Genomic DNA, 23,987 nt, shown 5'->3' on the forward strand with positions numbered 1-23,987 from the left:
GGGTCTCCAAAGTTGAGAAAGGCTGACTTAGAGTATATCACTTAATCCTGAGTACACCTTCTGATCTTGAACTTGGTGTATGGAACTCAAATATTATATAATATGCAGAGCTTATTTCTGACAACCTAGGATAATTATTTGGTGCTTTTCAGAAATTCAGAGAACAATGAGGAGATATCATGCACCAGTAGTTGGTTGGTTGACCAACAACACCTGAAGAGGAGGAGGAAAGAAAAGGCGAAGTTGAGAACATCATCTGTTGCCATGATATGCACATCTGCTCGCACTAGACCGCTTCAGAGTTTACAGAGGAGGAAGCTGTACAAAATGAGCACTGCTTTCAATTCAAACCAGCAGGTACAAATGCATGTTTCTATCTCTTTAAGAAAGTATGCTAAGGTTCCAGCTTTGTGTGCCAGATTAGTATGGGTGTGTATCTACTACATGTTCCTGCTCTTGTTCTGTTCTGTGAGATCCTAAATTAGGGGAGAACATTTTCAAGAAGCAGGTCAGATGCGAGGTTGACCACACATAAGGCTAAACTGGATTTCCTAAGTTGGGCTTGTTGACCACCGCGACTTCCTTTTTCTAACTAGGTGTGATGTTGGATGAAGCATTGTATATATTCATCCTTAAAAATAAATTAAAAAACCCAAATTTGATGATTCTAAATTATTATTTTTTGTTATCCAGTGTCTCACACATAGGGGGTACCCTTGTATTGTCAGCTGGATTTTCCCTTTGGGCGACAAAAGAACAGGAGAGAGAAGCAAGATATATTATGGATTAATTATACAATGAGTTTCTTTCATGTGACCATTTATATGAGTCCAGAACTGAAAGCATCTTCCATCTTGTTGGGTCATATCCTTACCCAATTTTCTGGATGACAGCCTACCATGTATGGCAGTGAGGTTACTTTGACTTGACCAGTGGGCTGTGTTAACGGGCGGCATTCTGCTTCATACTAGTTATTTAGGTAAAGATTTTTTACAAATGGTTTAACACTTGAGAGTTAATGTGGAAGTATATAAGGAAAGAAAGCAGTGTAACTGAGCTGTGTTATTTATTGCATTCAAACAACATGACTGAGCACTGAAATGGGTTTAAGAGGTCAGCTAGGCTGAAGTTACTTAATCAAGAAAGGTTTTTGCGAGCAGAAATGATACGCCTCCTCAGATAAAAACAGTGTCTTCACTTAGCTTCTACTGAGGCCAAGTGAGGCTAACATGAAATTACAGTCCACGCCCCCCAACCAACAAGGAAATGCAATCTGATTTTACTACACTGTCAGCATCATTAGTACAATACTATACTGCAACATGTGGAAGACAGGAGTGCCTGGCGTTCTCTGGTCCATGGGGTCACGAAGAGTCGGACACGACTAAACGACTAAACAACAACAACAACAACAATACTGCAACATGCTGCCTTGTTACAGCAAACTTCAGAATTCAGAAATGAAGCAGCAGTATTGTAGTCCGCTCTTTGCACCTAATACATATGTCTGGACAAAAACGGCAATTGAAAACTTTGCTAAATCATAGTGCTGTATAATGAATGCTTTGAAAAGCAGGACTTGGCATGCAACCCTGTATTGAATACTAAATTGTTTGCTACGGAAGCAATGACAAGCTTAAGTTGGATGTCTCCAAGAGCTGTTGTAAGACACAGAGAAGGAAAATTCCAAAACAACTCTCAGTTGCATTTGGGCTTCAGAAGTGTGGGAACACATGATCTAAGTTACAGAGAGCTACTCTTGCTGCCATCAAAAACTTGTAATTGCTAGCTGTTTTCCGAGTCATAGCCAAAGGTCTTAGTAATTTGGGAGTTTATTGAAGATTGAGTTATGTGTTTGTTTTTTTTTTTTTTGTGTGTGTGTAAATAGATGTATTTGTATGTATGTAAATGTAACTGTTTAAGCCATCCAAGCTCTTAGAGACATGACAGAATCTTCATACAAAATGCATTTTGTTTGTACAATAAAACAAATAAAACATTTCATATATGAGTTTCTTAGGAGTCAGAGGCCTAAAACTAATAATAGTTCAAAATCTCTCATATCAAATTAATGTATCTGTTCTAGTTTCAGAGTCTGGTAAAGGTGATGAAAGCATAAAGATCCCCCCCCCCAAACACTTACCTCTGAGGAAGTATGTTGCCATCTAAATCTGCTGTTTCTTTTTGGACTATTTATTTAATCACAAAACCTTACACAGCTGGCAGTGCTCAAGTTTAAAGGAAATTGAAAAGCTGTAGGGACGCAGGTGGCGCTGTGGGTTAAAGCCTCAGCGCCTAGGACTTGCCGATTGAAAGGTCAGCGGTTCGAATCCCTGCGGCGGGGTGCGCTCCCGCTGCTCGGTCCCAGCGCCTGCCAACCTAGCAGTTCGAAAGCACCTCCGGGTGCAAGTAGATAAATAGGGACCGCTTACCAGCGGGAAGGTAAACGGCGTTTCCGTGTGCGGCTCTGGCTCGCCAGAGCAGCGATGTCACGCTGGCCACGTGACCCGGAAGTGTCTCTGGACAGCGCTGGCCCCTGGCCTCTTGAGTGAGATGGGCGCACAACCCCAGAGTCTGTCAAGACTGGCCCGTACGGGCAGGGGTACCTTTACCTTTACCTTTATCTTCTCTTTTTCTTTTTTTAAAAAAGATTTTTGCTGTTCCAAGCTAGCTTAGTTTTCCTCTTCATAGGCTCAGAAGTGCCTTAAACTGATCTGTGTTAAATTAAGATTTGACCTAGCATAAACAGCTGCAAAGTACCTGAACTGAAATAAATATTTAATTTGGGAAATTCTGCTTTGCTGCTGTTTTTGCAAATAATCTTAAAACTTAAAATCTTAAAACTTTTAAAACAAAATATCACGTTTAAAGCAAGAAGAATGGAAACCTTCACAAAAATAAGTATATTCCTCCTACAGTAACATTTCATTAATCAGGTTTTTATTTCCCTAAATATAGCAATATGATATTCATAAGAATAGTTTTCTCAGTAAAAAGGAAAGAAAAGAAAAAGGCCAGAGCCAGCGATTGAAGCTAAAAATGTTATGTTCCAATAAAACTTTGTCTTCACCTAAAGGTGGGGGAGGAATTTTCACCTGTTTAAAATAAAGCAGGGTGGTAGCCAATGCTGGCTGTTTACTAGCAGGAGAGGCATTTTTGCATGGTCCATCTCCCTTGTACTCCAAAGGATCCCTTTTCAATATTGTTTGCATTTCTATTTAAAAGCTAAAGGTTGCAATTTCAGCTGGCTGAAGATCTTTCATTGCAGTCAGAAGTAAGCACCACTGAGCTCAGTGAACCTTGCATCCAGGAAACTATTGTGCTTTTCCTCTTTTAAAATTCTTTTATTGATTTTTCAAAATAACATGAGTGATAATCTGTGAAAAAGGGTGCCATATCACTATAAAGTTAGTATCTTCTCATTTTCTAATGCTTTGACTTCCTTTGTTAAATTTTTAGAGACTGCCAGTGCCCATGCTTTCTATTTCCACTGTGATAATTCCAAATGTTCTAGGGACTTTCAGTTTTGAGCAATAGGTTGTCTAGTAGCTATCAAAAGGAAGGTGATTAGTTCTTTATTTAAGGATGATAACAGTATCATCTTTAAAACTTAATAGCAGAACCAAGGTTGTGGTGCAAATAACATTTTGGTTTGTAATCTAGCCTATCTCATTAACAGAATTGTTCCAAATAGTTGCAGTTTTTCACATGCCCACCACATATGAATAGTTGTTCTCCTTACACTTTCTCCAACAGAGAGGAGAAATGGTTTTATTGATGTAGTTGCACCTCAGAGGGGTCTATGTAAGACACTGAGAGTGTTTTCTTTTACACATGTGGATACTGATTTTTGTAGCCCACACGCTTTGCCAATCTGCCCCTTCAAATTATGGTTTCTAAATCTGATTCCCAAGTATGTTTTATTAAATTTGTTTGGCCCAATTGTATGTCATGTACTATTTTGTAATTATTGATAATACATGTTCAGATTTTGCATTAGTATTCATAATTAGAATTTCAAATGGAGTTAGAGGCATAGAAGCATATGCGATAACTGTTGGACTTGCCAAAAAGTGTGTAATTTGATGCATATTCAGCCAATTCCCGATGTTTTGTCTAGCTTTACATATTGATTGTTCTTATGTTCTCCTTTATTTAAAAGTTTATTGAGCTGTCATGCTGATCCTAATAAATTTGGTATTGTGCTGCTCTTTGGTAAGTGTGCAAGCTCACACATAGTATTTAGGGGTGTGGGTTGTGGCTTTGTGAAGTGTAACTTCAAAATTTGACACTACTTGTCATTCTATATGACAAGTAGAATAAATTGGAGCATGCCCAATATATTTGCCTGCAGGTTGATGTTAGGTGACTTTAAAAGGAGTTAAGAAATTCATGGAGGATAAAACTACCAGTCATTATTAGTCATCATGGGGGAGCAACAGTAGGAGGAGATAATTGCTTTCATTGGATTTTTGGGGAAAACAGAGAACGGAAGTTAAGAAAAATATTACGGATTTAATTTACTAAAGTCAGGGATAAACTGGCTGAAGAATACCTATCTCTGTTTTTTTTAAAATCATATTTTTATTAGATTTTACAAAAGTTAACAACCAATAGAAAAATTAACTAAAATCACAAAAACAACAAACAACACACATCAAAAATACAAACAGAAAAACAGAAAAAGAAAAACATAAAAAAGAAAATACCTATCTCTGGAGCAGTAGTCCTGCTGTCTTGTCCAGCTTGAACTTCAATCTGTTGACACGGTTTGCTTTAGAATGTGAACAAGCTTTAAAAAGTTTTAAATCTGTGTGGCACCTTACAGGCTATGCAACTGAGAGATGCCTTGTTTAATACAGAAGAGGTGGTTCCAGCCTCCATGTGGAGTACATATGAATTGAGCACCAAGCCCAGGACACAAAAACAACTCATGTTAGAATTGGACACCTCATTCCATCCCATCTTATCATTTCCTTCTGGTAAGTGGTTGCTTGCTATCATATGTACAGCAGAACATCCCTTTTATTGACTATTTTTTTTACTATGCTGTATTTTCTGCATTCCTCCAAGGAGCTCAAGGCAGTGTCAGAGACTCCCCCTGCCCCCATTTTGTTCTTGTAAGTACTCTGTGAGGCAGTTAAGATTAAGAGAAACAGTAACTGTCACTAGGGGAGCTTCATGGTTTTGTACACTCCACTTAGCATTTTCTCCACAAAACTACTGGCACTTACATAGTGGAGAGTAGGCCAGACTTCATGAATTAGCCTTTGAAAATAGGCATGCAATGCACATGTAAGTGAATAGATTTTGGGGATAGTAGATTGCAATTAGATGATTTATATTTCTTTACATAGATTGAATCTCTATTTTTCAGACACTTCTCTTCATGTACACTTTAAGACACTGCTCAAGAATTATGAGATCAAAGGTGAATCTGCCCTTGGTTTAGAGTTAAAAATGTCTCCATCAAATGGTATGCAGTACATAATTTTGACTTTTTTTGTTTCAAAATTTATTATTTGACATTGTGTTGTTGATTTTTCTCCACTGTACTTTTTTTTTTCACTGATGGGGATGAATTTTTACATTGTAATTTAAAGTGCAAATAGAAAAAATGGCCTTTCTTTAAACTGAGAAGAAACAATAGTAAGATAGTGTTTATTTTGTTGTAGAATATTTTCATTATAAAGGTCCTCCTCAACAGTGGATCTGTGGATTTGAATCCAGTTTCAAACATCAGACTGTGTCAGAAGCATCTGAACAGCTGCTAGAGGGAAGAAAGAAAAGGCATTTAAGTGAGACAGTGATTGGTAAGTTGCCTAAGCTATCAGGAGGTCAGGTAAATGACAAGTCCCCAGCATACTGTCCACTTCTGTCCACAAGAAGAAAGTAATTGTTTGCAGTGTAATCCTGTACATCTCGATTCAGAAGTAAGTCCCATTAAGTTCACTCGGACTTGCTCAGAGGGAAGTGTGTATAGGATTACAGCCTCAAATGGATGTTTTGTCAAACTCTTGAGGATTGCATTCCAGCTGTAGAAACCATGTAGTACTGTGGAGAATAACTTTTATCAGCTTCCTTTGAATATAGCAATAGGTGGGCGTATGTTTGCATTTATACAGATAGTCTTATCTGTCTTAACAGTTTCATTGTCACCTCTTGCTATGTTCCATTTACGTTTATTATAACATCATTTGGAGCAGCTAAGTCGTAATTGTAGTAGTTGTTCAGAAATATTGTTCATTACATACAACTTCATTTTCTGAAAGATAAGGACTCTTCCCCTTTTCTTTCTTTTGTGTGGCAGGAGAAAGTAGTAAGAGATGTGAAGCATTTTCCTTTCAACACGCAGAACCAGAATCCCAGAGTCCTTTTACAGGAGCAGCCAATGGAGACATGATGTCTAGATCAAGTCATAGTATATCAACACAGGTATGCTAAAATTATTGTACTAGACTAACCTTCTCCCACCTGGTGCCCTTCATATTTTTTTTTAATTGGAGCTCCCATCATCCTGGCCATTGACCATACTGGCTGGGTCTCAGGAGTCAGATAGGGTGAGTCTGGTCTAGAGGGGCTGATCTGCTTCAGATGTGTTGCATAGTATAAATTACTCTCTCAACAGCTAAATCAGTATGCAAATCCTGGCAGCTGGAGAACAATACAGATGTGCCCCCAAGCAGCTCCAGCTCCATCATGGTCCCTGTTCACACGAAAGCCATGATACATGAGAAGGCCATGTTGGCGAAGTCCGATGGATAACAACTAAAGGGTGCCAAGTTGAGGGTTGTTGCTGTCTCAGCACCATCCTTTTGCTTCCTGCACTGCACTGGCTATGGAGTCAGCAGTAGGAGCATGTCTCCTGAGGAATGTAGCAAAGGAACATATTCCAGAGACACTCTGTACCATAACTGGAGATATTAGGGACAATATAAGGGATAAAAGTTGTGCTTTAAAAAGGAGTTAGGACCCTTGTTCTTTTTTAGGATACCTTGCCCTTTAGTAAAAAAACCTCTGAGCGGCTTACCAAAACAAGCTCTAAGACAGTCATTGCCCTCAGGCTCACAGGCTAAAAAGACTTGATAGAAGAGGAAAGGACTAGGAGGAAGAAGCAAGTTCCAGCACTAATTCTTAAAGTTACAGCTGACATCAGTGACATTTCAGGCTGTCTTGTCCTTGTCCATCCTTCCCATGAATCACTCTTTCCACTAGACCAGATGTAGGAGCAAAGCTGGTGGTGATGTCTAGGTAAGGAGGAAATGGCAGCTCTGGTACACAGTTTTTCTCTTGAAAAACAGACTTGATGGCAGTTAAGACTCCTCACAAAGGAGGGCACTCTCTGGATTTACAACAAAGCCAATAAAAAACATTTTACCTCTGGCTTTGATAATTTAGTGTATCAGTTTGTATTTTCATGAATTAATGATTATATATTAGTTTTAAACCAGAGCTTGTTTATAGTACTGACATTTTTCTGTTGGGATATAGTTTCAAAAATTTCTGATCAGCTCTGAGTATTAAATATGGTTTTCTAGCAAGTTCTGTGCACTTAAGTATACTTTTGACTTTGAGCGTCCATTTAATGACATCCAATGTATAATGTTATGATTTTTGCGCAGCTCAATTCAAGACGTAGACTGAGAAGTGAGAGCTCCTATGATATAGATAATATTGTTATACCTATGTCACTCGTGGCACCGTCCAAGCTGGAGAAACTGCAGTATAAAGAAATTCTCACTCCAAGGTACAGTTAATTTGTGTCCATTCATAAGACAGTGTGAAGCTATATTTTGCTAGGGCCATACTCAACCTTAAAAGTACATTTGAGCCAGACTAGGAGGCCAAATTGCAAATATTTCTTATCTCTAGCAAAACACATCTTTTGATGTGGGGAGGAGGTAACTCAAAAGTGCAAAGGACAGCTTTCTTTTGCCACTTTCTTCTGCAGCAATGAAACTGCCACAATGTATCAGAACAGCCCAGGTGTACGCTGGTATACATGTCTGAGCATATATATTCCTCCCAGTGGGTTATGTTCTGGAATACACATTCAAGAATGCATCAAAACATTCTGATAGAATCATAGAATTGGAAGGGACCACAAGGGCCATCGAGTCCAACCCTCTGCCAAGCCGGAAACAGATTTGTAGCTGTTTCAGGATTTCTCTGTGAAATAGCCAGGATTTGCTTGCCCTTAACTGGTTTCAGCAGAGCCAAATCCTGATTAGTTCCATAACACTGTCATGATTCCTGACTGGACAGGACTGTAGTCAATGAGGAGCTGTCCTGTTTTTGTTTTATTCTGTTTCATTAAAAATGATGCCAAAGCATCAGTAGGAAATTATGCCTGCAAACAGGTTTGAAAAGCAGTATTAAAAAACTGGAAGGTAGGGTTCAAAAGGCTTTATCCACCCCATGAAAGCATGTTATTTGCCATTAGAACAGAGGAAAAATATTTTAAAGTCTCGTGCTGAGCCAGATAAATTAATTGCGTCACTGATATCAAAAGCTCTTTAAGCAGTGAAAGCAAAGAGTCTTGATTTTGCATCGTATGAGGCTTCTTCAAATGTGTTTAGATTAAGTTGCTAGGGTCAGTGTCCAGAATTCGTTGAAAATCATCATTCATGGCTACATGTCAATCCTAGATTAAATTTGTGCATTTCTCTGCTTTTCAAGTATACACCAGTGAGTTTTTACTGTCAGATTTAGTTAACTAATTGCAGCTCACTTTGCCCATAAAGCAACCAACGTTATAGTACTTAGAGGAGGCAGATGAGCAAAATAGTGGCTAGAGAGGGTCCAGTGAGAAGTTCATATCAGCTTATAGTCAATGGATTTAAACTAGACAAGCACTAACCATACACAGAAATTCAATTATTTCATTTGTTGAATTAGTGTATTTGTAGTGTTTACTATGCAAAATGATTTTTCACAATGTGACAGAAATGAACTGTGCATTGAGGAATCTTTTTCATCAACAGCTGGAGAACTGTTAACCTCGAGCCTTTGGGAAGCCTGCATGAAGAAGAAGAAAAGGTTGGTTGTGTTTCCATCCATCTGATAATTTATAACATTGCTTTTGTTTTATCCAGTAGTTTTGTAGATCTCTTAGAGCTGGAAACTATTTTCCCTCCCAAAATAAACAGTATCCTTGACACACACTTGCATGTTTATGAATTGTACAAGCAAGGAAAGGAAACAATAAGATCAGAAATATTGTATGAATGTTTTCTTAAGGTATTGGCTAACTAATGCTTGAAAGTTCACAAAAATAGTTTACATCAGCCTTTTCAGAAGTACACCTTGAATGATCCCAAAGCCATTTTCACTTGCAACATCTACTGTTAAATTCTGGCTGAAATATCTTTGCTGAACAAGTTTTTTTATGGGTTATTGGAGAACATATGTTCCTGCTTCAGTCTTTCAGAGGGGAAACTTAACCGTATTTTTTGTTCTATAAGACTCACTTTTCCCCCTCCTCAAAAGTAAGGGGAAATGTATGTGTGTCTTATGGAGCGAATGCAGGCTGTGCAGCTATCCCAGAAGCCAGAACAGCAAGAGGGATTGCTGCTTTCGCTGCGCTGTGATCCCTCTTGCTGTTCTGGCTTCTGAGATTCAGAATATTTTTTTTCTTGTTTTCCTCCTCCAAAAACTAGGTGCGTCTTGTGGTCTGGTGCGTCTTATAGAGCAAAAAATACGGCAGTCAAAAACAAGCAAGCTGTCACCCATTTCTCAAAATTTGCTTGCCTGTACTGCAGGGTTATCATGTTCCTCCTTCAGCTGAAAATAGTAATTTAATGAATGACATATATTTAGACAGGGCTGCTATATCACATACACTGCCATATTTCACAATCTGGCAATGCAAAAAGTATACACATTTAATAAATCATAATAGAGCCGCACACGGACACCACAAGCCTAGATTTATATATTCACGGATGCCAGAGGTGCAGGTCCTGCAAGTCCTATACACAGTGCATTGAATAACCCTACAGTAGGCACAGGCAATAACTCTGGTTACCTAAATCATTTACTTTTAAGTTTGGTTTTACATAGCTATCACTGCTCTTTATGCTTTTTGTTTTCCCCCGACCCAATTTCTCCCAACAGCACCCCGACCTATGTGTATGTCAGCCTGCGAGTATATTTCATACCTCTGATGAAATAAGCCTGCTCCACCCAGCTCTGCCCCTTTTAATGACCTATTTATGATGTATTGGGGCTACTTCAGGTTTGGGGCAATTGTGCATCTAACGTACCTAAACTGGGAGTTGCCTGTATAAACAGCTTCATGTAGCACTAAAATACACGTTCTGACCAGAAATTGACCAGTATCAGTTTCACATACTGTATAAACATTTTAAAGTAATACCCTGCCTTCCGCTCTACTCTGCCCAGGATAGTAAAATAACCTGTGAAAGAATTGTGTCTTTTTACGGTTGAAACATTGGTGTTTTATTCTTACCAAAAAATTAATTTATGTTCTAGAGATGTGCCAAGTTTTAAATTTGTATAGCTATAAAATGTGTTTTATAGACATACATCTAGGTTGCTTTTTTGCAGTTTTTGTTGATTGCTTTGATTTCCTTTTGGTTTTTCCACAAAAGCTTATGCTACAATAAATTTTGCTAGGCTTTAAGGTGCCACAAGACTCTGGGCATCACAACAGTTGATACAACATCATTTCCCCTCTTCCCCTTATAAACAATGTTTATAATCTGAGCACTTTAATATTTAGGCAGAAGATCTGTCAGATGATGCCTATGCTTCGCGTCATGCAAACTACGAAGACAAAGAGAGAGCACGGTGGTCGCTGTGGCAACAGTGTCGATGGCCCAGAAGGAACAGGCAGGTTGATACCTATATAAGAGAAATGGTTTAGTCATGTTGGCCACATGATCTGGAAAGCTGTCTTTGGACAAATGCCGGCTCCCTCTGCCTGAAGCGAAATAAGTGCCGTGGTTCACAGTCACCTTTGACTGGACTTAACCGTCCAGGGGTCCTTTACCAAGAACTTGCAGCCTCATAACCTTAAGAAACCAAACTTATGATATGATATTTTTCTGGAACTATTATTGCTCAAATGATATTAAAATTTCACTAAAATATATTGCATGTTTCACACACAACTTTGAATAACTAAGGAAAGTGTTTATTAAATGCTGTTTAATGCCCTGTCCCAGTAAAGATTATAGAAAAGGATGTGGTAAGACAGCACCACAGGAGGGTCCTACACTTTGCTACTCTTAAATGCAAGATTTCTTATACAGGCAACTTTCCATTTATGCACATTCAAGGCATGCATGATTGTACGCATCGCTGAAACCCTGCAAAAATTGCCCTAAAAGAGTGCAAAAACGAAAATAATGCCTAGCAATTATTTAATTATTTAATTAATGCCTAGCAAATGCCTACAAGCCTTTGCAAGTGCAATTCCATGAGCCTTTGCACCAACCTCAGGCCCGTGGAAAGTTGGGAGTCTGAGCAAGGAGGTTTGGAGGGAGCGATTGTGGTGGAGTTTTGTTTTTTTAAAGGGCTTTTCAAGGGTTTCTGGAGGTTTAGAGGTGGTTTGCAGGCTTTTTCAGTGGTCTTCCCCATATATGTGATTTCACTTACCGTAAATGTATGGTGCCTTGGAATGTGACATCCACATAAATAGGGAATTGCTTGTATACAGTTGTCTGCATTCAATTTTTGGGTTTTCCTTTCAAAATATTAAGAAATTTTAATTCTACCCCCTTAAAATATGACAGCATCTTATTTTCCATTAGATGGTTTCTGTTTGGAAAAAACTGGAGCTTTGTCTCATTAATAGAACATATAGCAGAGGTTCTGACGGACAAGATCCAGCATTGAAAGAAAAACAAGTCAACACTGACTTAATATCCGATTTTTCTGAAAACATTGCTGACGCTACTTCAGAAATCCACAGTTCTCTCTGCCTTAGGGAGTCACAGTCTTCAGAAAGAAATCAAAAAACAAAGGTAAAATATATATATTTAGTAATAGCTGGGTGTGTTGACTTGAGTCCCACTGACAGAAGGGACCCAAACCTGCTATCTATAAACCTTTTTGCTTTAAATTATTTAGCATTATATGTATTAAAAGTGGGGTGTAATACTACAAATCTGGTCCAGTGGGGCTTACTTCTGAGTAGATATGTATAGAATTACCCTGCATGACTGAAATCAAATGCACTTTCCTTTAAGTAAGTCCCATTAAACATAGTAAGCTTTGTTCTGAGAATTCAGGGATTGGATTGCAAAAGGCCTCAAGAGAGAGGCACTAGATCTTGGTTTCATAACCTTCATCAAGATGATAATGTTCTGGGGAGGTAGCAGGCAAGAAGGTTGTTTGTACTACGGAGAGAATATGTGAAGAACATCAACATTATTTTTTTGTTAATTTCAAAGACTGTTCATAAAGTGGAGGATAAACAATGTTAAGAAAACACTACTGCTTATTTTCAGTTGAATTCACCTCTTCCTCCCTCTTTCATTCCTTTCAGTCTGTTCTTTGGGAACGTCGGTCTTTTCCACTAAAGGTTGAAGAAGTAGGTGCTTTACTATGCCAAGATCAGATAACAGATCAGCAAGAGAATTCAGATGCGGCCATCCCCAGTGACTTTGACTGTACCTCACATGTTGCCTTCAGTTTACCAACTAACCAGCCACAAAAGAAAAGCTCTCCCAATGAGCTGGAAGAGTACAACCAAGTTCACTTGGGAATTGGCAGCATGAAAAAACAGAGGTGACAGAAAGTAATGCGGTTCATCAAGAAAGCTAACCAAAGTGAAAGAATGTGTAAGGTAAAAATATTTTAATGCTCCTAAAAGTGCTAACAGCTTTTGACTATTTTAAATTACAACACACATTTTGTCTTTTTTATAGTTTTGACAGGCAGGATAAGAGCCCAAGAGATGTAAAGAGTGAATGCTCTTAAACTGCAACCACCTTTGCCTACACATCTGAAAGGAAGACCTATTTTAAATGTACGTATGGTTGCTGTGCAGCAGAATAAGGTTTTTCCCCCATAGCTATGCAACAATTTCAAATGAACACAGAAAAAGCTACCCAAGAAGTTGTTTTTGTAAGTGGCAGGAGCACACAAGTCTACTGTCCTCTTAAGGAATCTGGTTTGCCCAGTGATACATCAAGCACTGTAAATGTGATGAATGGTTACTCAATTCTTACTATAGAAAGACAAAAAGCTTTGTGGGAAGAAAAATCAATTGAAATAATTGATTTTCTGAATTTCACAATGGATATGTTTCATTTTTGAGTGCCAGGGAAGGACTAAGAATTAGAAATACTATACTTTAGCTACTTAGCATTTTTATTACAACTTATTTTAAACACTTTGCCTAGCCTACAAAAACTATTATATTACACCTGAGCAGATTTCTGAGTAACCATTTCATATTTTGCATTAGCTAAAAAACTACAACATTTAATTAAATGTCAATAATACAAACAAGGCAATAGCAGTGTTTTAGTTACTGAGGGAAAACCAAATTATTTTCATACTCCAATTCCAGATTGCAGTGTGTGGAATGTTACCTGCATCCTCCCGTGATGCTAAGTGTTGGAAAGCATCACATTCAGTGATGTTAATGCAATATGACTGTATGCTGCTGTGAAACCGAATAGCTCTTCTGTGAGGAACTGTTGAAGGTTTTAAAAAAAAGCCCAATTGTTAGGCAAGCTTTTCTTCAATACCATGTCCAATTGTAGTCCCCCCCTCCCCACCCCGGACTGGAAGTACACTGGATATTGTAAAAATGTTCAGTTGCATTTCTACATTACAGACTGTTAAGATTGTAGCTTACTGCAAATTTGGTTTTTAACTTTTAAGAATACTTTTTGTCCAATGAATTAAATTTTTAATCTTATCTCTGACACAACTATTTTAAATGCAAGTTTTTAAAATTAAAAAAATATTTCTGTACACTACAGTGTGATGTTGATAGATTGAGATGCTGAACAGAAAGATGAACTATGTACCCCTTTAGGAGCTCAGATTTTGTATGTAATATCACAAATCATGATTATGGCATGACATTGTTGGCTTGTCACCAGATATTTGTATAATGGATGATGAGCTGGCTAGTCTTTCCCTCTTCTATCTCTTCTGAATTTTTTCCAGGCCTGGGTAGCAGTTTGAGAGAAACTGCAGCGCCATGACTAAAGAGTGGCAGTTCTTACTTAGTTTGCCCTTCAAAACTTTTTAAGCAATATGATTACTGCAAGATAATTGAAATAATGTATATAGACACCATAAATTAGCCAGCTTGTCTTTACTCTTACCACACACACACACCCAGTCCCAGCCTGATAAGAGTATCCTTAGAATCTGTATACCATGTGTTTGAACCTGTCCTCCTGCTAGCCAACAGCAGAGTTGACTCTTCCTGGGCATAGCATCTGTCTCCCAAATCTTTTCTAATGCCTTTATGCAACACTGTCATGAAAATAGTGCCCTTAGGAGCTGGCCAGAACTCTGTTCTTAAATGTGACCAAAATAGCACACGTAGCAAAGGGTGTGTATTTAAATGAAATAAATTTATTTGGTTCACTCTTAAATCCAACTTCATTTTCTCCCTATAATAAATGGAGAGCTGATCTGCAACCACTCTTAACTCTTTACTGTACTGGTCAAGTTTCTCTGGCTATAATATTTTGAAAGACATACTACAGCTCTCAAAGAACTCTTCTTACAAATTAGTTTGTCTGATGTTGTGTGCGACTTCCATTTATCCAATTGGTCACAACCAAAATGGCTGTATATCTAGCACATTCTGTATTTATTGTAAAATACTGGATGCCATATCATAATTCACCTGTTTACCTCTGCATACAGCTACTGTACCTGTCCCCGAAAGTATTATTTTACACCCTCCCTTCAGTGTTTCAGATTTGTAGAGGATTAATTTGGGAGTCAGTAATTGGTGACCCTGTCACCTTCTTAGAGATTCTTATATTGTAATATTTTTTCACAAAAGCACCTTCAGTTTAACAGGGGTTAGAGCAAGATTTTAGAGCAATACTGATTACTTTTTCATATGCTTGTATTCAGAAATCCCTGTATTTTGCAAGTTCTTGTTTTCTATATAGATTTTTTCAAGCATCCCCCCTTCCCTTCATTTTGTATCCTTAAATTTACAGAGCTTTAAGTGGGACGTGGGTGGCGCTGTGGGTTAAACCACAGAGCCTAGGACTTGCCGATCAGAAGGTCGGCGGTTTGAATCCCAGTGACAGGGTGAGCTCCCGCTGCCCAGTCCCAGCTCCTGCCAACCTGGCAGTTCAAAAGTACGTCAAAGTGCAAGTAGATAAATAGGTACCGCTCTGGCGGGAAGGTAAACAGCGTTTCCGTGCACTAGAAATGGCTTAGTCCTGCTGGCCACATGACCCGGAAGCTGTATGCCTGCTCCCTCGGCCAATAAAGCGAGATGAGCGCCGCAACCCCAGAGTCTGTCACGACTGGACCTAATGGTCAGGGGTCCCTTTACATTTACCTTACTAAGTGAACTGGACCAAAAACTAGTTATCAAGATCAGTTACTCTTGTTTATCAGTGTTTATTTTCAAAACATTTAAGTTATTAAGGAATGAACAAATCTGTGTTGAATGTAGAACAAAATACATTTGTCTTAGATTGCAAGCTGACACATACAATCTTCAAGCAAGAGGCACCCTGATTTTGTAATGCATATTACAAAGTTTTCTGAAATCAAAGGATAGCACTGGACCAATATACTTCCAAGCTGCCAAGATGATATTCTCTGCAGCACAGGAAAACCTGCAGTTTTCCTTTAGCAGCATCATAATTCTACAACATCCCACCCACACATATACAAGAAAGCAGCCCTCCCAAGTCGCAACCTGATTTCATCGGTCAAGGGAACGCTTTTGAGCAGCTTCACAACATACGTTCCTCAGGAGATTAATCACCGCTCTGGGATCATCACTCTTCATTATAGCACTCCCAGACACAATCATATTTGCTCCAGCCTGCAAAGAGGAAAAAGCCAGTTATATTTTAAAAGAAGAACTTACTGCATGTTTATATTCATGAGCTGATGTAAAGGAAATACATTCTAGGGCTGTACTCAAGACAAATTTGGCCTATTTGGAGGGATGTGTCAGGTTCAGGTAACCTTGGATTGCAACAAGTTGGACTGGATGCCCCCCCCCCCATCACAGATGTACAGCAGAGGGAGCAGTCCTGCAAGGGGCACCACCTCTGGTCTCAGGGAGGAAAAGGTCTTCCCCCACCCCTCTCCTGGCTATATGTTCAATTAGGATTTGAAAATGCTAATGCAACAAGCCCTGCCCCATATTGGTTCCTATGTCAACCTGATGCCCCCCATGGGTCATGGTGACAGGCTGTGAGCAGCCCTGGTACATTCCAATAAGAAATTAAAAGCAACTTGTCAGATCTGCCATTCTAACTTTATATTCTCCTTGCTGCTCATCAGTAGAGAAAAGGCATTCAGAATTTCTCAAAGGTGCAAGAATATTCAACTATTCTGTTTCTGAAAGCTGCTAGTCTTACCTCTGCACATTTATGAATGGTATCTGGCCCTACACCACCATCCACTTCAATATCCAAGGAAGGAAACTGTGTTCTCAGCCAATGAACCTAGTTCACAGAAATAACATTATTACCAAGTGACAGTAGCTGTAATCTCTAGTCTCCCTCCAAGTGTGCAAAAACTAGGCATCGATCCTTAGTATAACAGCACTCTACTATGAAAACATTCAAAACATTTCCCATAAACCTACTATATTCACAGCTGCTGTACTCAAAATAATAAATGTCCAAATCTACCTTTGGCATCATATCTTCCATGAACTTCTGTCCACCAAATCCAGGTTCCACAGTCATAACTAAGGCCATGTCTATCTGATTGGCCCATGGTGCTAAATATTCTACTGTAGTTCCTGGCTTGATAGCCAAACCAACCTATGGAAACACAATAGATTATTATATATTAACTGAACCTACATCTTGGATTAGCAGTAAATCACTTTTACAAAAGAAAACTATGACATGATTCCCACTAACTCAACAGTGAACATCAGTACCCAGTGTTGTCTTCATAAGTTTATTTTTCTGCCATATTTGCATATGAATAAAAGTTGTTTCCATGCGCTGCTCTGGTTCGCCAGAAGCGGCTTCGTCATGCTGGTCACATGACCCGGAAGCTGTCTGCGGAGAAACGCCGGCTCCCTCGGCCAATAAAGCGAGATGAGCGCTGCAACCCCAGAGTCAGTCACGACTGGACCTAATGGTCAGGGGTCCCGTTACCTTTTAAGCTCTTCAAAACCTAATGTAAGCATTGATTTTACATTTCCAGTTATTAAATAGTATCTTGCGATCTCTTTCCAAATATACAATGCCTCTTTCCAAATATATAATTCAGTTAAAATTGTGCCACCATTACCACACAAAGATGATGAGAGCATTATAAAATTCTTGAACTGTATGGACATTTGAGGAGAAATGTGCTTGCTGTTTTCCAGGTGTATAGTTTAGATTATACTTGAGTGCACTCAACTCAAGTATAATCTAAATAAGATTGTCAAGAAACACAGGCAGTTGCCAAATTGCACATGCCTTTAAGAAATTAGCTGCAGTCTACTACCTAAGGCAGGAGTTCCTAAACTGCGTGTTGCATGAACTCTGAGCCTGCTACAAGAAAAACAGATAATTAAATGTTCTCACTAGCCCAAGTGTATAGCCATGGAAGAGACTCTTGTCTATGTGTGGCTCACTGCTCTGCCAAGCCTCCTTCCAATCATACTTGGCTGGGATCAGCTAGTTCTGCATCAGCTATGGAGCACTCAAGCACTCCCAATTAAAAAATTGGAATTGGCTATCTTCTGGTGGTCGCCTGCAACATATATACATGAATGAATGGTCTCAGCTTTGTCTCCTTCCAAATTAGAAGAAATGCCCCAAACAATGCCTCAAATAAGCAGAAGATACATGCTCTGTTGAGGGCATTTTTTTTTAAAAAAAGGTGCTTCAAAAACAAAACCAACCAACCAAACACACTAAAAGGGGTTGGGTGTTTTTTGTTTAAGAGTAAAGTATGCTTACAGCTGTAATTCAGACAAAGTGCTTCATCTTTCAGTGGTTTAAGGAAACGCTTACAAAGTAGCCCCAGAAGCTGTTAAACTGTTTAGCACCCCAAACTTCTCACCTTCATCCCATTTTCTCTTATGTCCTTAATGAGTGCCCCTGGATTGTTGGTAGCTTCTATGTGAAAGGTATATTGATTGGCACCTGCTACAGCCATAGGCTTCACCCACTGTTCTGGCTTAGCAACCATCATATGCATATCTAGAAAGAACCAAGTAGATCAGAAACATGAAAACAGCACATTTACTGAATCGCTACCTCAAACATGCTCTCATAATTTATACAGCAAAACACGTGCACTTAAACTGCACCCAAATCTTGTTGGAAGCCACAGTGTATGGCTACCTAGAGAGATGCCTTACTTTCTATAACTTCTTAGAGTTGGAAGCAGCAGAAACCACCTATGGTCCCTCCTCTCAAAATGTAGGCTTTTCACTGGCCAGCTCTCAATGATTTGCTTAAAAGTTCAACAATGCAGGGGTAAAGAACAAGCATTCTTTAGAGCATTTTGTGCAGGGTTCTGTTCCTGGCATGTCTGTGAAGTGTATATAAGCGGGCCCCACCAGATCCAAAACACGGTGATAGCGCATCAATTGGACGTGCCTAAAATGGTTGCTACCTGTATATGTAGGCTAAGAGCACTTTTAAAAATATTTATTGTGCGTTGCAGAATATGACAGTGTGATGCCAGAGCGTTTAATGTTCTGGCTAAAAGAAATTACTAAAGTGCACTGATTCTACAAATCTCATCACATTTGTTGGCTGTTTTTGTTTCAAAATACCACAGAATCATTAGCAGGAAAATGATTATCAAACAGGTACCGCTCCGACGGGAAGGTAAACGGCGTTTCCGTGTGCTGCTCTGGTTCGCCAGAAGCGGCTTAGTCATGCTGGCCACATGGCCCGGAAGCTGCACGCCGGCTCCCTCAGCCAGTAAAGTGAGATGAGCTGCCACCCCGGAGTCGGTCACGACTGGACCTAATGGTCGGGGGTCCTTTTACCTTTACCTTTCATGTAACTCATGGGAGACATGTTAGCTGAAGCCTTCTAGTACATGATAAAGTGCCAATGCTGGCTGCTAAGAAGGTAAAATGAAACTCCAGTTCTCCTTCTGAGAATCTTGAGGCAGACATTCAAACATTTTTAAAAAACAAATAGCTTACCGAAGAAGGGCTGCTGACCCAGCTGCTTCCGAAGGCTCTCTACAACAGGGTGGCCAAAAGTGATGTTTGGTACAAAATGCCTACCCAATTGGGAGGGAAATAAGAAAGATAATTTATTTTAAGGTTTTGAGAAAATAGTTCTATTTAGTTCTATACTACTATAAGTGTCAGTCAATTTTAGAATGGAAATTGCTTTCAGCAATTTTATACTGCTATCGAGAAATCTTAAACGCCCCACAATTCAGTATAGGTGACTTGCAGCTTACATACATTTAACTTCCTATCCCTCTTTCTTGAGGATTCTTGAGGGATTTATACAGACCGTCTAGAGAATTGCAGACTATATACACACCAACACACCTCTCAAACTTCAATAGGGCTTGCATATTTATCTGCACCCTGAAGCATGTTTATACAACAAAAGAACAGAACCAGGCCAGTACGATTTCTTTTAGCATGCGCACACACCACCCTGATGCTGCTTATTTGAAGAGGGTTACATTGTAGCCCTAGTCTACTTCCTGCAGACAACCCCACAGGGATGCTCCACCCATGAGGAAAAGTGAGTCAAGGGCCTCAGGGTCCACCGGGGCAGCAGGTCCCAGTGTTGACATTTCTCCCCACACCCTTGTTTCTGATGCAGATCTTCCTTGGCCCCTTCTTCCCTTGTGTAGTAAGTGGAGTGCCATTTTGGGATCCACCTTGGTGCCAACATGTACTGGGAACCCTACACAACCCAGTTATGTGTAGTTCCACTCTCATTTTCCACTGGACCTGCAGATATTAGAGGAGACTAGGAGCATGATCCTGCTCAACCGTACACTGAATGAACAGATAAAAGTGAAGACAGAATGCATGACTCTTGCACTGCATTTTCAGACACAATTGTTTTGCTCCAGATTTGCTGAAACAGGTTCCTTACCAATAAAACTTGCACAAATTTTGTTGTGGCTGCTAGAGGAAGCCACATTGTAGGTGTACATAGTTTATTTAAAAGCAACAAGAGACGAACATGCACAGTGCCTGCAAATTGTCAACCAAGCCGTAACGGAAAATACAATCTTTTCCCTCACTCCAATATAGTTATACCAAACTTTACTCAGTAAAGTACTGTGGACTGTATTATGGGTAATGAAATTTGCCTTTTACCGAAATGGCAATTCCAAACATTGCTGAAGTGCAAAAGGCAACTGATGTGCATTTGCTGATAAGTAGCATTTCTAGTCACAAGATGCCCAGTTATGCCATTCCAATAAAGTGTATTGGATAGTAAGAAAATGTATTATGCCCACATGCTGTATTCCATTTTAGTTCTACAGCTAGCATATAGCTACTAACTAAAAGCACATTTAAAGATTTTGTATACTTAATATATAATTTTAAAGAAAAGCTACACAAGTCACCACTTTTTTACACTTAACTAATATAACCAAGAATGTTCCCAGTCCTGCAAGGAAGAAGGGAAGGAGCAAATATGTATGTGGTGCTTCCACATTACAATTTATTTATTTGGTGCATGCATGCAGATTTTATGCAGCATTCACACAACATTTTCATCAAAATGCTATCCTATATGATTTTTCCATTTAATGTGGATTAACTTTTTACACAGAAAATCAAAGAACTTTATTAAAAGCTCTATGGAAACAGCAAATTGAAATTAATCAGGTATTAATGTAAAATTAGGGACGCGGGTGGCGCTGTGAGTTAAACCACAGAGCCTAGGACTTGCCGATCAGAAGGTCGGCGGTTCGAATCCCCACGATGGGGTGAGCTTCTGTAGTTCAGTCCCTGCTCCTGCCAACCCAGCAGTTCGAAAGCACGTCAAAGTGCAAGTAGATAAATAGATACCGCTCCGGCGGGAAGGTAAATGACGTTTCTGTGTGCTGCTCTGGTCACATGCTGGCCACATGACCTGGAAGCTGTACGCCGGCTCCCTACCTTCCTACCTATTTATCTACTCACACTCTGACGTACTTTCTATGCACAATAAATCTTGCTTGTGTCTAACCTGCCACAAGATTTCAGACAAGACTTGCTCCATTTCACCAAACCCAACAAAAGCTCACTAGGGGAGACATATTTGATAATTTGACAACACTAATAGATTAGGTTGATAAAATCAGATTAATAAATAGATTGGAATGGATTAATAGATAATTATGTCAGATTATTAGATAGATTGTATTAGACTGAGTAGAGTAGATCAACAGGTGGATTGATTAATGACATTAAATAGATAAGGCCAGAAAGCTAGATTAGATGGACAGATGGATAGATCCAGGTAGATAAAAGGGTTAAACCACAGAGCCTAGGACTTGCCAATCAGAAGGTCAGCAGTTCGAATCCCTGCTCCTGCCAACCTAGCAGTTCGAAAGCATGCTAAAAAGTGCAAGCTTCTCTGGCGGGAAGGTAAACGGCGTTTCCGTGCGCTGCTCTGGTTTGCCACATGACCTGGAAGCTGTACTCTGGCTCCCACGGCCAATCAAGTGAGATGAGCGCCGCAACCCCTAATGGTCCTGGGTCCCTTTACCTTTTTAGATAGATCCAAATAATCAGATTAATGGATTGGATCAGACCGGGTAGATTAATATATAGGTTGGTTGATTATTTTAAAAAATGATTAGCTGATTATATTAAATTGGTTGATTCTATTAAATACCAGATAAACAAAATCAGATTAGATGGATTGGATTAGATTGGGGGGGGGGGGAGTAAAAAAAATAGTCCAGCAGCACTTTAGAGACCAACTAAGTTGTTCTGGGTATAAGCTTTCGTATCTCAAGTGTGCATGCACACAAAGGTTTATGCCCAGAACAACTTAGTTGGTCTCTAAGGTGCTATTGGACTATTTTTTAATTTCGACTGCATCAGACCAACCAACACGGCTACCTACCTGAATCTGGATTAGATTAAAGGGAGTAGATTATGAGGCAGATGGACTATATTAGATTTGCCAGACTGGAAGGCGCATATTAAGTCTACAGGACTGTCGCGGGGGGGGGGTCACCAGAGACGCCCCGCATGTTAGCCGGAAGCGCGGGCCGCGCGCCCCGGCCGTGTTCCCCCTCTCCGGCTTCCGAGCCCTCTTTCGGCCTCCCCTTCGCGGTCCGCGGCGCAGTTACCCGTCCATTACATCCAGGTGCAGGTAGTCCGCTCCGCAATCCACCATCCGGCCGCACTCGGCGCCCAGGGCCGCCAGGTCGCTGTTGAGGATGGAGGGGCCGACGCGGCAGCCGGACGCCATGGCGGAGGGACGGGAGAGCCCTCCTGGCCTGGCCGGAAACGAAGGCGCCGGGCGGAAGCGCGCGCCTGATGGGAAATGTAGTCCGCGAGCCCCGCCTCGGCTTCTGGGTGAGCGTCGCTTGCGGCGCAGCCCCGCCTCTACTATTCTTTCCCCCGCTCTCTTTCCCTCAGCTCTGCAGACGGGGTGGAACTACGCATCCCACAAGGCCCCGCGCGCGCCACGTGCCTGCGAATGGATAACCGCGAATAGGACGAAATGTTTCTTCAGAAGGACAATCAATCGATCAGTCCACCTCGCGGGCGGGGCTGGTTGCCGGTGCTCCGGATTGGCCTCTGAGGAGCTGCGCGCGTCGAAGCCAGCCGACCTGCCACTCAGCTCCCGCCTTCCAGTCACCCCATGGTGGGCGGAATTCTATTGGCTGGCTTGGAGGGCGACCAGCTAATCGCATGCAAGCGCGCAATCGTTACCTTCCAATCGAAAGGCCTCCGTTTGGTAGGCGGGGTCCTAATTAGCTGTGGCGGAAGAGAGCGCTGCCTGGAGCGCCGCGTTTGGGCACTAGCGCTCCCGCCAGGTGCGCGGAGCAGCCTGGCTGTGCTCAGGGGGCTTTACCTACTATTATTTGTTAATTTTGTAATGCAGCTGTGATAAGAATTTTAAAGTCTTCGATATATAATAAATGTTCCTAAGTTCCTAACCAAGCACGTACATAGATCAGCACAGGAAGACCGACCTGGAACCATTTTGAATCCCAAACTGAGCAAATGTTTTCTCTGCAAGGTCAAAGGAAAATGGAAAAGCCTCCCCATTGTCTTTTCCTTCACAAATCCTGTCTTAAGGGAATGTCTGTGTTTGAACAGGGTGTGAGCCTGTGACCTGGCCCAGGAACTAAGTATTACCATTACAAAAGACTGGCCAGGCTATCCAGGCAATCCAATCAGACAGGAGATAAACAAGGAGAGGAGAAAAAACAACATTCAAATGTTCTGTTTTAGACCGCCTTTTTGTGATGTAGGTGTGATGTATCTGAGGGGTTTTAGGTTACACCCCCTTCTGTGATGTATGTATGATGTTTCTGGGGGTGGTCTTGATCTACAGGGTGGCAATTTCAAAAGTCTTTATAAGGCCTTGCACACTATTTTTCTGGGTCCCTCCTCTCTCCTGTGTGTGAGGGGTGCACCCTGTTGCAACAGATCAATAAAGTTCAAGCTTACTAGCTGCTTTGCTTCTCAATATTCTCTGGTTGGCCTCTGTTATTCTCTCCTACCAATAGGGAACCTATGTAAGGACTCTATACGGGCTCTTGGATACCCCATAAGGGAAAAAGGGCAGATTTTTGTTTACAACACCGCCCACCAACGGAAGATGACAGGGTGAAACACAAAATACGTAATAAAACAAAAACAAGAATACAAACTCATACGCCCC

The 23,987-nt window shown here is 40.4% G+C and overlaps 2 protein-coding genes and 2 long non-coding RNA genes across 15 annotated transcripts in view; 1 reads left to right on the forward strand and 3 right to left on the reverse strand.

Annotated features, from left to right (window-relative positions):
- KANSL1L (KAT8 regulatory NSL complex subunit 1 like) overlaps positions 1-14,634 on the forward strand; it is a 28,555-nt gene extending 13,921 nt beyond the window's left edge. For 3 of the 9 annotated variants that reach the window (XM_083706150.1, XM_083706148.1, XM_083706147.1), the window contains exons 6-16: positions 153-357; positions 4,829-4,982; positions 5,378-5,476; positions 5,676-5,813; positions 6,311-6,435; positions 7,623-7,747; positions 8,985-9,039; positions 10,745-10,858; positions 11,778-11,990; positions 12,515-12,814; positions 12,897-14,634. In XM_083706150.1, the coding sequence (XP_083562276.1) occupies positions 153-357; positions 4,829-4,982; positions 5,378-5,476; positions 5,676-5,813; positions 6,311-6,435; positions 7,623-7,747; positions 8,985-9,039; positions 10,745-10,858; positions 11,778-11,990; positions 12,515-12,760 (1,474 nt within the window). In that variant the 3' untranslated portion in view covers positions 12,761-12,814; positions 12,897-14,634. Of the gene's footprint in view, positions 1-152; positions 358-4,828; positions 4,983-5,377; positions 5,477-5,675; positions 5,814-6,310; positions 6,436-7,622; positions 7,748-8,984; positions 9,446-9,706; positions 10,859-11,777; positions 11,991-12,514; positions 12,815-12,896 lie in introns of those variants that run through there. The other 6 variants (XM_083706151.1, XM_083706149.1, XM_083706152.1 and 3 more) reach the window with 5 other exon arrangements.
- Positions 1,876-4,851, reverse strand: LOC310833371. Its single transcript, XR_014558661.1, has 3 exons — positions 4,710-4,851; positions 2,619-4,555; positions 1,876-2,253 (listed from the first exon to the last, which is right to left on the reverse strand). It is a non-coding gene; the product is annotated as an uncharacterized lncRNA (long non-coding RNA).
- On the reverse strand, positions 8,878-12,544 carry LOC310834031. The gene is made up of 2 exons (XR_014559067.1): positions 12,487-12,544; positions 8,878-9,018 (listed from the first exon to the last, which is right to left on the reverse strand). It is a non-coding gene; the product is annotated as an uncharacterized lncRNA (long non-coding RNA).
- A 932-nt stretch (positions 14,635-15,566) lies between the features above and the next one.
- Positions 15,567-22,942, reverse strand: RPE (ribulose-5-phosphate-3-epimerase). Of its 4 annotated transcripts, none has more exons than XM_083714811.1 (6): positions 22,441-22,942; positions 19,316-19,395; positions 18,214-18,353; positions 16,836-16,970; positions 16,560-16,646; positions 15,567-16,015 (listed from the first exon to the last, which is right to left on the reverse strand). In XM_083714811.1, the coding sequence occupies exons 1-6, from the start codon at positions 22,560-22,562 to the stop codon at positions 15,893-15,895; spliced, it is 687 nt and encodes a 228-aa protein (XP_083570937.1). In that variant the 5' UTR covers positions 22,563-22,942; the 3' UTR covers positions 15,567-15,892. The 4 variants fall into 4 exon arrangements, with proteins under 4 accessions (XP_083570937.1, XP_083570939.1, XP_083570940.1 ...); XM_083714813.1 differs by having other exon boundaries at positions 22,452-22,576; XM_083714814.1 differs by lacking the exon at positions 22,441-22,942 and adding an exon at positions 22,212-22,282.
- Between the last annotated feature and the right edge of the window lie 1,045 nt (positions 22,943-23,987).

This window comes from Podarcis gaigeae (assembly GCF_964106915.1).
Source record: "Podarcis gaigeae genome assembly, chromosome: 1".
In the NCBI taxonomy this organism is placed as follows: Eukaryota; Metazoa; Chordata; class Lepidosauria; order Squamata; family Lacertidae; genus Podarcis; species Podarcis gaigeae.